This window comes from Cheilinus undulatus, linkage group 14 (genome assembly GCF_018320785.1).
Source record: "Cheilinus undulatus linkage group 14, ASM1832078v1, whole genome shotgun sequence".
Classification (NCBI taxonomy): Eukaryota; Metazoa; Chordata; class Actinopteri; order Labriformes; family Labridae; genus Cheilinus; species Cheilinus undulatus.
The window spans coordinates 26,936,811-26,951,280 of NC_054878.1; the positions used below are offsets into that span (position 1 = coordinate 26,936,811).

At 38.2% G+C, this 14,470-nt stretch overlaps 1 protein-coding gene across 5 annotated transcripts in view; it reads left to right on the forward strand.

Annotated features, from left to right (window-relative positions):
• The first annotated feature begins 1,400 nt into the window (after positions 1-1,400).
• nhsl1b (NHS-like 1b) overlaps positions 1,401-14,470 on the forward strand; it is a 133,394-nt gene continuing 120,324 nt past the window's right edge. For all 5 annotated transcript variants that reach the window (XM_041805157.1, XM_041805159.1, XM_041805158.1 and 2 more), the window contains exon 1: positions 1,401-1,910. In XM_041805157.1, the coding sequence (XP_041661091.1) occupies positions 1,592-1,910 (319 nt within the window). In that variant the 5' untranslated portion in view covers positions 1,401-1,591. The remainder of the gene's footprint in view (positions 1,911-14,470) is intronic.

Below are 14,470 nucleotides of genomic sequence, written 5' to 3' on the forward strand. Positions count from 1 at the left end.
ACTGAGAGTAGACAGCTGTATCAGCCTTGAGAACTCTTAATATTGAGCAACTTCTTTAGTTACCATCTGAGGATACATTTCCAGTTAACTAAGCATAATGAAAAAAAACTGCACAGTGAGTTATAAATGTCACCTGGAGTTGCCTCAGTTGCTGTGTTCACATGAAGACTCCAGGAGGCGCACAACAAACCAACTGCAGAAGCTATTCGTCATATGGACATTGAGTTTTGAAAACTATTTAAACGGTATGCTTTAGTGCTGGGGGTTTGCTCTCAAGAATTTAAGGAGCAGTTGTAAGAAATGTCAGGCGGCCTGGGACAAACATGCATTGTAAGTTGCACACAAAGGAGAGATAAATCATAGACAAATGTTCAGACAATGTGATGTGCAAGGGTTATAAGTCATGAGCAAACAACCTATACGTCCTCTGTTTAAAATGAAAATTTAAATAAAGTAGCATATTAATTAATTATTAATTTAAATTTTAAGAATAAGAAGAATTTCGTTTAGTTTTAAGAATTATTTTTTTTATTTAGTAGCAAAATATTACGAACGTCAACTCTTACCAGCTAGTGAACTATCTCAAACGCCATTGTTGTACCGTCGGTTGTAGTCAGCAGGTAAGCTAATTCAGGTATTCAAACGATTACTATCGCTTATTGTGTAATATTTTATTTTATTTTTTCAGTAAGACGTATTCTACATATTGGAATTTCCAAAATAGCTGAAGAAGTTAATGTATCAGGGTTGAACTTGATAGAAATGACGCAGTTTTATTTCCCTTATTTATTTGTTGAGAGAAGTTTTCTGAAATGTTATGCTAGCCCATTTACTTGTATTGAAAAGTGCTAAAAACTTGAAATAGAATTGGTAAATTTTAAGTTTTTTTTAACACATTATTTAATGCTCATTCATGCAGCCATAGTATCAATGCACACGGACTTGTACAGAAAAAAAAACCCCAAACAATTATTAGCTCGAGCATATTTAATTCTTATATTTATACTTTAAGATTTATATTTTTTAATATTTAATTAATGTACATTGTAATCGAACGACAACTGAGGTCAAATCTCTTGTTGCGTAAGCATACTTGGCTAAGAAAGCTGATTCTGATTCTTTATTTAAACTTTCTCTTATTCTCATTTTCCAGTAGCTTCAGCCCCTCCTGTTCCGTGTGGAACTGACCCGGTCCAGGTTTTCCAGCAACCCGATCACTAACTCCAGATCGAGTCAGGTAAAGTGTGCTCTGTATGAGCGTGACTCCGGCTCCAGTTGCTACAGGTGGTTGTAGTATTTTCCGGGTTTTTATTTGTACTTTTCCTACTTTTCCTTGTGTTTTTTTCTCTCCAGCCTGTGCTCTTGTCTGGCTGAATTTGAATAGACTTTGGGAGGCAACGTCTCCAGTGTACAGCGGCACAAAGTCCCATGCGTTGAAAAACAAAATTATGGCGGGATTGAAGGATTATACAGCCTCACAAATGATAGCAGCAGCAGAGAGGAAATGCGTCTTGGATTTATTTTGAATCTGTAAGGTTTGTGTTGCGTTAACTCTTTTCGGTCCCGCTGGAGTTATTGGTATGAAATAAATATGCCCTTTCACCAGAGGAGCATCGAGCCGCGGCGTGTGGGTAGGTTATCGGCGAGGGATGGCAGGACACCGGGGGAAGAAAACGGGAGACGCAAACTTCGGAGACCCGTTTTGTTCTCGTCTTTGGACGAGGTTGGTTGTCATACACTGACTAGTATAATTCACCAGCTTTCCGACCTTTCACGGCATGCCAGCGACATCTTCCTGGGCATTGAGATGGAGGCAGGGATGGTGTTTAGAAGATCCTGCAGGATTCAGGGGAGACTCCAAAGGCTGCAGTGTGAAGTCCGCAAATTTGATCCTAAAAACATCAAAATCCGTAAGTTTGCTGAGACTTATTGTAGTTTTCTTTATAGGAATCTAAACTGTTACACCCCATTTCCCACTACTGTAATAATGTTTTTGAAAAGACAGAGGAAAAATTATAACCCTTGACTTGAGCTGAGAGATGTTATATGTATGTTATGTATGATAACTGATATCCTTCAACAGGATATTTTAATTAAGACCTTTAAATAAGGGTTATTGGAAACATGACTTGTCAGAATCAAAGCCTTTTGTATGGGCAGATGTTGGTCAGGTTCATGGTGACTGTCACCCTTTATCCAGTTAAAGACTCAGGGAGGAGTCTGGTCTCTCTTCTGCACATGGTGTTGTTTGATCAGACTTATGTTAATGTGGACGTTGCATCCTGTCAGAAATGATGGATTTCCACTCAACTCAACATACTCACCATCTGTGTTTAGGTCTTCAAAGGACACAAAGCTCACAGGAGGCCTTACAACCCATTTCCCCTGTTGCTTCTTGCTGTTTTAAACAATGTTGGTCAACTAGAGGATAAATGGAAAATCAATACCCTTTGCTGCAGCCTGGTCTGACTTTAATTGTTTAGGGATTTGTTTGGCTGCCTTTGTAAAGCTACCTGATGTAGTTTGAAACACAGTAGGTAAATATTAACTCAGACTTTGGCTCCACTGTGGTGCCAGCTCCAGCTAAAAAACACTGATAGATATGACTTTGTCTGCTTTCATACAGACGGATCTTGAAGCCTTTAAATGACTACACATCCGCTCCGTTATACCTCTGCTTTCTATTTAATAGGCTGTGATGGGGCCCTGTTATCAACATAGTAGTTAAGGGATCAAGTATCCCATTGATTCCATGCACGGCTTCTTTGTCTATCTAATTTACTTCAGAAATATGCTGCTAAGTCAGATTCAGAAGACAACCCCAGATTCTCATGAATGTTTTTGAAGAAGGATTTCGGCTTCTGAGTCACTGGCTTTTGTTTCCTTTTTACTGTCCTTCCTGATGTTATATTCTGCCTGTCACTGGTCTGACTCACTCTCTCACAAACACAGACAGATTCAAAAAGTAGTTGCAGGGGAATGATAAGCAGAGCAGACAGCTCTCAGACACAAGAGAATGTGATGTATGATGAGCAATACACAGACTGATACACCACCAAGCTGTGCTTAGGGGGTACCATGCTGCCAGACATTTAACTATTCCTCTGTGTTATCACATGGCATGACTCAACTGTTCCTATTTTCTGTACCTGCTAAAGCTTTGGTGCACTCCTAGGTGGGGCTGGGAGTTTCTTTTAAAGGTTAGCTCAGTTTAAGCCATTCACTCAGTCATTTGGTGGAGGTGTGAGCGAGCAGAGTGGAATGCAGTGTGTTACTTGCTAAGCGATCTGTATTTGCCAGCTCCCATATTGCCCCAAGGCCAGCACACTGTACAGAAGCTCTGACTTCATATTCATGACTGCAACACTTTACACACAAACACCTGTCGACAAAGATGGAGCATCCCCCCAGCATTACTCCAGGAAGGGAGTCATAGATTTGAATGTTACATTATACAATAGAGCCTGTGAAGTAGTTTTGAATAAGTATAAGTGAATGAATGCAGTTGTGTCCTGGCGTATTGCAGTAATCACCACCAAACTACTACACCTTTTGGCTCTCAAGGTTAAGCCTCAAATTTTAAGTACTTGTGGAATTTTGATTTTCCAGTATTTGATCAGCCTTCAGCCAATGCATTACATAATTACTTGAATGCCTGTATGGTTTTCATGTTCACCTTTAACTGCCTGCTCTCTTTGTCTTTAACTTTTGTGGGTCAGGATTCCTTTCACCCCAGGTTGGAGACGGATCATGTTACTGGTGGGGGCAAAAAGAGGGCCCCCTATATGCAGGGTGACTGACACTGAGGGAAGGGCGCAGTGACTCGAGTGTGTGTGCATGTGTGCGTTTGTTTAGTATCTTTCTGTTTGTTTGCCTCGGAGTCAGAGTAATCATCGGGGCACTTTGTGCAGGGACATGATAAGCAAATGGGATTTTCCCCCAAGTGTGTATTGTGTTTGTTTCATGCCACTGTTAATCCATTTATGCTGGAGTCCTAGTCACCAGGTCAGAGGTTATTCTCCAGCCTCAGAGGGGGACCACCTGACACTCTCAAGTCAAAAGTTTAAACAAAGTTTGGCTGACATGGGTTTCTGTTACAGACCAATAAGGGTCAGCTAAGCTCTGACTGCCTGACTTATTGCTACTGCCACACCTTGATTTATTATTGACATAGATGATTCAATTCAGACACCTACTATGTAAGTAGAAACAAGAGTGCACAGCCCTTGGAGACATCAGTAGCAAAAATGAATTGGTTTTGGGGGGTGTTTTTTCCTCTTCAAGCTAAGGGGAAATATTTGTAGCTTAGGGATCTAACATTTGTCACATTGGGTAGTCAACAGGGATGTAGAAAATATAGAGTAGCTTCATCGTTATCAGGCAAACTTTGTGGCTCTTGCACTGTTTTAAGTGAAGATAGTGGATTCAGTTTAAGAATTTCACCTCTGGATTCGTGATTTTAATGGATGTGATGCTACTTGTATTATGCAGGATGTTTGGGGCCAACTTGAGATACTGAAATAGTGTAGTTGCACTGCTTTTTGTTGTTGCCACTGGCCTCAGACTACAGTAGACTGGTTTTAGGCTGACTCAGCAATGAACAGTGGTATTTTTGACAATGGTCTCTGGATAACCAAGCCTCATGTAGTCGACCTAAGAGACCTTTTTGTAAACCGACAACACACTTTTATAGCACATGCCACCATGTTGTCATTTCCCCCTTTTTTTGGGAAGAAAAACTAAAGTTAACTAAAACCACTTGAGCTCCATTTAACTTGGGTACCCTGATCACCTAAAACAAACTTAAAATGTGTTTTATTTATAAACCAAATCCTCAGTTATACATTGATGACATTATTTTATACATAAACTTTTTGTCCCAAATGCTAAAAAAAAATCCCTTTCTTTCCCAGCTATATGATGTTGAGTTGTTTAAGTAGTTGCAGTCAAAGTCTTCATATCACTTTCTGGGGGGTTATTAAAAGTCTTAACATTAACACTTTTAATACAAGTCTGTTGTATTGTACAGCTAAAATGTTCCAGCAAAATGCCGCAACCTTTCATGCACTCTTCTGTTATGAAAATAGCAAAACACCAAACAAGCTTATCCTCTTTTTGTTGACACTTCTTGATTCTAACAGCCTCTATAGGGGAACCACATGAAGGCAAGTGTAGACCTAATTGCAGTCAAGGAAATATAGTTTTCCCTGTCTAAGGCACAATCGTCAGTTGAAGAAAAATACATTTTTAGTAGCATTACTTTGTACTGACAGTCTATAATGCACAATTTCAGGTCAGTTTTACACTTTTGAAAATAACTGATCAATGGCTCTTACAACAGTTGCCAAATAAATCGAGTCATTTCAAAGTTTAGGTACATTTTGACTTTGTTTACCAAATATATACTAATAAATAATACTTTAAACAGCTTAAAGAGATCAGCAACAGTTCTATCATGATGTGAAAGAATGTCAATGTTAGACTGAAGCCTCACACATTGTCATATCTCATTTTTGATTTTTAAATGAAGCATGTCAAGCACTAAGTCTCCACTTCCAAATATAGCTCTGTGTTGACTAGAGGCTCTTCTATTTTAATGATAAAAATAGGTCAAACTAGTGAAGGTTAATTGGAGTTAGAGGAGACTTCCCTTTCAGTTCTCTTCATGCTAGCTACCTGCTGCTGTTGGGCTTTGAGACATGCACACACAGATCATGAAAGACAGTTTCAGGGTGCGCTCACACTCGTCCCCTGCTGGCCTGCACTCACATTACTACAGGCCCAAGCAGACCTGAGCATGGTTACCTCATACATACGTCATCATGCCACAATACAACATGCATGGTTTTGTCCACAAGAAGCAGGGTCTCAGGGTCAACACAGTGGAGAAGTACACTGAAAACATGGCTGCAACTTTGCTGACTCTGTCTTTTTGGGTTGTTTTTGTCAGATACGGCCCTCTAACACTCTTCATCATTTAACCTGGCTATCAGGAAGAACGGTAGTGTCGATTCTTTGTCATGCCCATGAATGCGCACTCATGCCGACTGATGTATGAGCAGTCATACATGCCAAAGCCAACCTCCATCCGTGCCAGTGTTAGGAGAGTTTACCATGCTAGAGTGTGGTATGAAGCAGCACTCACCTTAGTTAAACTGGACTTTTGATGCCAAACTTGCTTGGGCATGGCAGAGATTGTTTAGTGTATTCAGTTTGTAAATGTTACCAGCTGACCCTCAGTCTTCCTCTCATAGACACACATGTAAACTGCCGGTGCATTCTTCTCTTCATCCCTCAGTTATTTATAGATATGTGTCTTGGACCAATGATCTTTCATCTGTAGCTTGCTATCATGTTTAGTAAGTGTTGCTATGTTGAAGTTATTCTCAAGGACCTGTGTGCCTCTGGTGTGCCTGCTGATAGACATTTATATTTCTGCACAATAACAGTTCTTCTGAGTAATGAGATGATGACAGAAAACTACACTGCATGGATGACATCCAAGCAGAGTTCCTTATCACATGACAAACAATAACAACTGCAGCAACACTAAGATAAAGTAATTGCTGTTTATCTTTTTCCCTCTCTTCCTGTTGGACACACACAAATGCACTCCCCTGTTTATCCCACTTCAACTTGCCTAAGGCACTATTCACTCAGGCCAGCCATGGTCTCCTCCATTCATCGACAGAGTAGTCACTACACAGCCAGAATCTACAAGTCAGTTCCCACAGGGCTTGTTCCAATGAAGGAGCTTGGCCTGGTTCTAGAGGTCGACCTGGTCCCATGAGAGACAAAAGACAGAAAAGGACAAAAAAGCTGAAAAACTAAGTGAAACATAGAGAAAGAGTTGGGAAAGTTGCTTTGCATTCCAGGGAGTGGAAGGGTATTGCCATTGAACTGTATCTGACTTGCACTGTGACTTTGGATGTGAGTGTGCATACATGCAGCTGCCCCCTCTCTCGCTTTTGTGCAGACTACATAGGATGTAGACGCCAACCTGGCCTGGCGAAGCCACAAAGGAGTGAAAATGCAGAATGAGAAAGCGATGACTGCAAAAGTTCTTAAATCTCTCGTGGCGTATTTATTTGTGTGTACTTACACACATACATTACTTTCAGTGTAATGCTCAGTGTTTGCTGAAGATACTTGTTGACTAACACATGTGATGTTGAGACTCCAGCTGCCTCTGCTCAGCTTAATAAAACTAAATCTGTCAGGGACTGATGACCTCTTGATAGTAAAAGACGGTAAAGAAAATTGCTAAATTAAGAATTGTGTATGAGTGTTTCTAGCAGTTTTGATAAGGCAGCAGCTGTCAGATCACCACACTGAATAAACCAAGTGTTTTATCAATCATTTCAGTTCGATATTCCTTGCTTGTGCTTGTGTTTTCAAACTTATATTAATGCTCTGTTTCATGGCTGTTCTTGCAAGGTTTTCAAGTCATTTTCTGTGGAAAACACCAATGCCAGGCCTCTGGATTGTTTACAGAAAGTGCTTGCAAACTTTTATGGAGTGTTACTTTATAACCAATAAAGTCACAGATGAATACTCTATTTACTTTGTAGCTTTCTTTTAAAATGCTTTCTTAGACAAGGCTTGTTGCACACAGTATGAGATCTCAATCAAGATTTAATCATGGCTGTCTAGTAATACATGCATGTGCCCATGTTCACTCAGAAGAGCCAGATGCAGGACTTTCAGATTGGCAAGTTGACAGTTGTGAGTGTAATCCAGGATTTAACCACCCAGTGGAGAAATAAGTAAGATTTAATTCTTGTTGTGGTGTCCTCTTCTTGGATGGGTGGGACACCCTTTATCTGCTCACCCTTTATTTTTTAAACCTCTTTTCTCATTTATATTTTGACTTCTTAAATGCACAGTAGCGTCAGTCAGTATGTGGCCCTCTGCTTTCTTCTCACTCATTGACTTCACCCACATGATTAAAACTGGTTTACAAAGGCTTGAGTGTGCTAGAATCATAAAAAATCTGTGCATTTCAGTAAGGTAAAACTGTATTAAAATTACAGAATACCGACATTAGCTTGTATTCATGTTTGGACTTTAAATTCACAGATGTACCCATTGTGCACATATTGAAGAACATTGCATTTGAAGTGCAGTGCAATCGCATTTTGATCCAGATGTAATACAGCTGTTGTTTTGAGCCAGATGTTCAGGTCTGACTTTACCTCCTACTGAAAGAGAAACAAGATGCAACTACTGTCCCCCAGCTCTTGACCAAGCAAGCACAATGAACTATACGGCTAATTTTCCAGCTTGTTTTTCTTAATGCAATATCTGACAAAACATTTTCACAGCTTGATTGTGACCATGCACAGATGTGACATGATGTTTCAGCATATTTGTTTGTCACTCTCCCTTTCTGTCCAAGCTTTCCTTTCTCTTTCCTCTGTTTAAAACTCCTTTTCCTCTCTCCCCTCTCCCCCCTCTCCCTTACAGTCTCTCCTATAGCTCTCTTCCTTTCTCTCTCCCTTCCTGTTGTTTCATATGGCTTCCAGACCTTTCCTCTCTCATCTCTGCCCATCCTTTGCACTTTGATGTCAGCACATGTATTGCTGCACTGACCACAACAAAGACAGGGCCCTCAACCTGGCCTTCATCTCTCTGTTGCTCTCAGTGTCCTTTTTGCTCTGTTTTTATCTTGCTCTATATGTTTCTCTTTTCTATCTGTTTAATCTTCCTACACTTTCAGATCTTTTTTCAAAAGTGTTAAAAATTCATGACAGCCAGGTGGGACTTTCATTTATAGAGCATTCTGTTAACATTCTAGTTATTCTAGTCTATGCTAATAACTTTTCTAAACAGCCATGAAAGGTTTAATCAAAAATGCCTGAAATTCACACAGCTGCATCCCTTAAGACATCTTTACTTATGAAATATAAAATACATTATCCCAGCAATTTATTTAAAAAAATCCATTTGATTCTACAATCTCTGTAATAGTTATCCAGTTTTTGTTTACATGGATATATGTCTTAGTCACACTGACTTGGCCATCCATGGCTGTGATGCAGAGGATTTTCAAGCTCTCCAGATAATTTTGTAGTTGCACCTATTTATTGCAGAATCAGTGCTGCGCAGCTAAAAAAATATTTCCTGTCTTTTTTTGGAAAAAATTGCTGTACTGTTATGTTAAGCTGCACAAAACAGATGAGCACAAGGCACACAGATGCAAAACTGGCAAAGACAATTTGGTAGAATTATGAAATAAACACCCTGTGCACACTTCTTATCATTTATTATAAACCATTACTGTTTCATAATGTGACCAGTGGCAAACATTTAAATCTAATATTGCCTAATCAACATATTTTCAACAAAATTCTAAAATTGGGAAGGAAAGAAGCAGCTGGGTTTGGTGTGTTTCCCTGTCTTTAACCTGCAGTCAGACTGCTCTCTGCAGTATTTAATGTGACTCTAAAGAAAGCAAAATGTACAATAAGGATTTTTGATCTTAAAGTAAGACTGGGCAATTAATTGAAAATGAGATTAAATCGCAATATGGCCTGCTGCAATTTCCAATCGCAGAGGGTGCAGTATTTCTTTGACCTTATATTTGTATCAAGATACCAGTTTTAAACTTTTTTTGCAGCAGAGATGCTATGCATGACATATCATGCAAACATTCAAGTGCCAATTTTTTTGAATAGTCTATTTAAAATCCTACCTTCATTTTTGTACTTTACACTTATTAAATATGAGAATGACAGAAACCCTTCAATGCAACAATTATGTCCATTTTGCAATACGAGTCCAAACCATCAGAATTGTTTGGGTTTCTTTTTTCTTTTTTCTTTTTTTTTAAAGAATTTTTCAGCCCTTCTTTAAGAATAAAGAGAGTTAAGGAATAATTGCATATCAAATCGCAATCGCAATATTGAAGAAAAAAATTGCAATTAGATTATTTTCCAAAATCGTTCAGCCCTATTGTAAAGTTATTTTTAATGCCTAGTACTGCTAGGTCACATTCCAAGGAAGTAATATATGGCAAACAGGTGATGAGCCATTGTTTACTTTTACCCTGACAAAGTTTGTTAAAAATAATTTTATTTACTAGTAAAAAGGAAAGAGGGTAAAGACGAAGAGGAAAGATCTACAGATACTATCAGAAACAACACAAAGTTAGAGTTCCTCATAGCAAGGCTGCCCATAAGGGGGATAAAGGGGAGAGCATTCTGGGGCCCATGGAGGTCAGGAAAATCATGGTCCAATGTAAAGTTAAGCTGTGGAAACTATGATTTATTTTTTAACCTGAATAATAGCCACTTATCAACAAATAATTTGTATGCATTTATGATGTAGTATGCCTTCAAAATCTAAACAGAATTAAAATGGGTTAAAAGTGTTGAAGATGTTTTTTTTAAGAGGCAAAAATGGGCAGAAAAGGTGGTGACATTGGATTAAAAGTGGCAAAATGGGGTTAGAGTGGGAGAAAAGGTAGTAAAATGGGATTAAAACGTGGGTCAAAATAGTCAAAAATGGGTTAACAGAAGCACAAAAAATTAACGAAGAGAGGCAGAGATGGGTTGAAAGTGGCAAAAATAGTTAGAAAAAGTGGTAAAAAGAGATTAATACTATCAAAAATTGGTTAACAGCTACAACAATCTGCAGGTAGTGGCAAAATGGGTTGAAAAAGGGGAAAAACAGAAAAAGGGGTGACAAAAGACAAAAATGTATTTAAAGTGGCAAAATGGGCAGAGAAGGTGGTGAAATATGACCAATAAGTGGCAAAAATGGTTTGATAGGGCTAAAATTTGTCCCAATTGGCAAAAACTGGTTAACAGAGGTGAACTGTCTTTAGAGTTCAGTCAGGCTGTTTGTGATCTCTGCAGCTTTGGCATGATCTTCATAAAACTTTCAATCAAGGCATCATGTTGGAGAGGTCCATCTTTGCAGCTGTATTTTGGACTCAGAACAGTGTCTAAGGAATGCAGCATTCTTGTCTTACAGTTTCATTTTATAACTTTTCTGCAGATGATAGAATAGATAACAAAGGTTATCTTGTAAACCTACAAGATTTGCTAACAGCAAAAACAACCTTAACACTTCCTATATGATATTATAGTTTATCAGTATGACAGACAGACAGACAGACATCCACACAGCACATAATAACAAACCACAGCAGGTGGGTCAGCAGCAGCCGCTCATCTTACAGGAACATAAAGCCTATTGTTATCCTCCATCAGCACTTTGCTGCACTCAAGGCCTAGACACACTCTTTACTCGCTCATAAACACACTCTAAATCACACACAGATACATCCTGACTCTTTGACTGCCCCAGGAAAAATAAACAGGGATTTTCTGCCACATCTGTCACTTGTGCCACTTAACCACTGCACACATGGAAACGCACACAGACGCACACGCCCTTGCACACCAATGAGTGCAATGTCCTGTAGTCTGTAGAAATATCACTGGAAATATCAACAAAGAACTGCAGATTTCAGACCACATCAAGTGTTATACTTTTTAATTGAAAGAAGTTACAATTACATTTGGGATTTAACTTAATGTTATTAGTCATGGGGGGATGAGAAGACAGGATGGAGCTTCTTGCCTTGTAAAGACAGATTAATTCTCAGAAACAGCTGTTTGTTGCCTCTGTTCAGACCTATTTTTGTCCTGTAAACTTTTACGATGTAAGACAACTTGAATTCCATCAGCTGAGTAAACAAGCTGAGTAACAAGAGTGCAGTCAATATTTAGTTCCAGTAAAGCAGAGACAGTGTGTAATTGTGGTGGGACAACATAGCATATATTTCTTTTTATCATATGCATAGTATTCCCTATGACTGCCAGTCACTCTCCTCTTTAGTTTCTTTTATTCTGTTATTGTAATTCCTACAAAACACTGAAGTTTAAAGGAATATCAATGGAATCTGTACATTTTGAGTAAATGGGGAACTAGGTTGATTCAGTTTGAGTTAAGGCAGATCGCTTTCCTGGGTTCTGTCATGGAAAAGTCCCAGATATGAGTCAGTTGGACATGTGTATCAACTATCAGCAGTGTTATTGTAGATGGTGGTGTGAGGAGGGTTTTAACTATTGTGTTAGTGTTATGTTTACTGTTGCCCAAGGGAGCATTTAAAGACATAGTCATAATAACAGACAATACAATGTTAATTTTTAAGATTCCTTTTTTAACATTCAATCTAATAAAGGGCAAAATGGAATAGAGGGTTTATATTATTAGCTTGTTTTTATTTTAATTCCTTTTTTGGTTTTGGTCACCACCCTGCCCTCTGTGTGTTTGTGACAGAAAATGGCAACACAATCTGTCATCCTCAATTCGCCAGCGGTCAAACAGTCTATTGTCAGCATGTTGACCTGGGTTCTTACTGTGTACACAACCCACCCCCTACAGTGTAACTCACATGCAGATATGCAATAAACATGCATGCAAACAGTATACATCAGCACATTTATTTACCAAATTTCTGCTATTCTTGGGATATTTGGAGTCATAATGCATTTTCTCAGGAATGTTTTAATAACAGGGGTAAGCAATGTGTATGAAAAAAGTTAACCAAGTTGAGCCTTAAGAGCTTCATTATGAAAAATGATTTGTACAGAAAATATAAAAAGAATAGATCTCTCAATCAAGCATTCTTATTTTTTCTGAGTGTGTGCTGGTTTATACTAATAGTTCATTGACCGAACTACAGTTATTGAAAGTCTAGATAAATATCCTGAATTGTTTGATTTGTAGTTATGTGATTTGATTTTGTCTTAATGGTTTTAAAACTTTAAAGGTTTTAGAGAAATTATGGTTGTCATGCTAACAGAAATTATACTTTGCAAGAATGCTAGTAAATAATGATTATACCTATTTTGATGCTAAGACATAAGAAATATAAATTGTGACATGGAGTTGACGGCTTATATACACAGTCTTACAGATGGGGATTTGAGAGGTCCCATAGAAATCGAATAAGTCCCCAATAAAATTCTTGTTTACAGAGAAACTGACAATTCTGTGTGTTTAAATTAGGGTTAGGCATTGATTGGTTTTTTTTTTTTCGATACTTTTGTTACTTTTTATACTGTGCCGGTGCCTAAACGGTGCTTTAATAGATACTTTTGAGAGAAAAATGTGTTCTGAAAGTCATTGAGAGGATAAAAGATGTCTGGGTATTGTAAAGGATTTGCAGAAGTATCTTTATAAGATGCTAATCGAAGGTGGGATAAGAAAAAGAAACCAGTGTAACTTACATAAACCACATACATTCCATAATGGATTTCTTGCCCTTCATTTGGGCTGACAGGGTATCAAATTGAAAAATTGATTACTGTTTTGTAATTTGGTCCAGTAGGTATTGCCTGTGTTGGTACCGGCACCATGTCAGTACCAGATTCGATACTCATTTCTAGTGTTAATTTATATAGTTTAAAGTACAGTTCTTAAAAATTAAAATTCAGATTAGATCAGATTAGATTTGGGGACTACTTACTGTAAGTTTTGAGCAATAAAAGGTCTGTGCACACTGAGTCTGTTCCCTTTAGATGTGTTTTTTTAGGATTAGTAATCTGATTTGTCAAAAAAAAAAAAAAAAGAAAAGGAAACATTCACTTTGTGCACTGAGTCAGATGTGCTAACTTCTCTAGTGATTGAAAAAATTCCAGTGCAAGATAAATGGTCTTGGGCTGCAAAGAATAAATAACAGTGCAGATGATTTTGTGGTTCTTTCACTCCTTGAAAGAAGAACAAAACACTCCTGACTCCCTTCATTTATTTAGGTTACTTGCACAAGAAACTGGAAAGGTTGTTGGAGAAGAGTGCATCTTTTAACTTTAGTTTTTCTTCTTCTGCTTGGTTGTGAGTAGAAATTTTGGTTATAAATTATTGTATTGCATGATTGAAATCCACAGAATGCACTAGAGATGCATGACATTGTTGAAAAATGTCAACTATTGGTATCAGCAAATATGAACATTTCTGCTGATATGTTAGACCAGTATATTAGCTACAGTACTGGCCGTATGTATGAGTAAGTTTGTGGAGTTTTAGGTAGAGCTGGGCAATTAATCGAAAAATAATCGAAACCGACATTTAGAGCCTCTAACGTACATAAACCTGCTGTGTCAATTATTTTTAATTTTGTTCCTTGTAATTTTCTCTACTAATGCACTACCCCTTTAAAAACAACAAATGGCTCTTTAGGCACGTGATAGGCAGCCAGGTGTTGCAAACCCAAGAGGAGAAGAAGTACTAGTCATGCACTCCATCCCATCCAGGCCGCTAAAACTGAAACATGGAGCTGACTGTGCAATGTTGGTAGCAAAGTCATTTTCTACTTTTTATACAAAGTAAAGTTTTACAAGTATTTTCAGAACAGAGTAGGAGGTTGGGGATGGAATAATCATTCATTAATCATAATCGAGGTAAAAAGTTCAATTGATCATGATTTTGATTTTTGCCATAATCTCTCAGCCCTAGT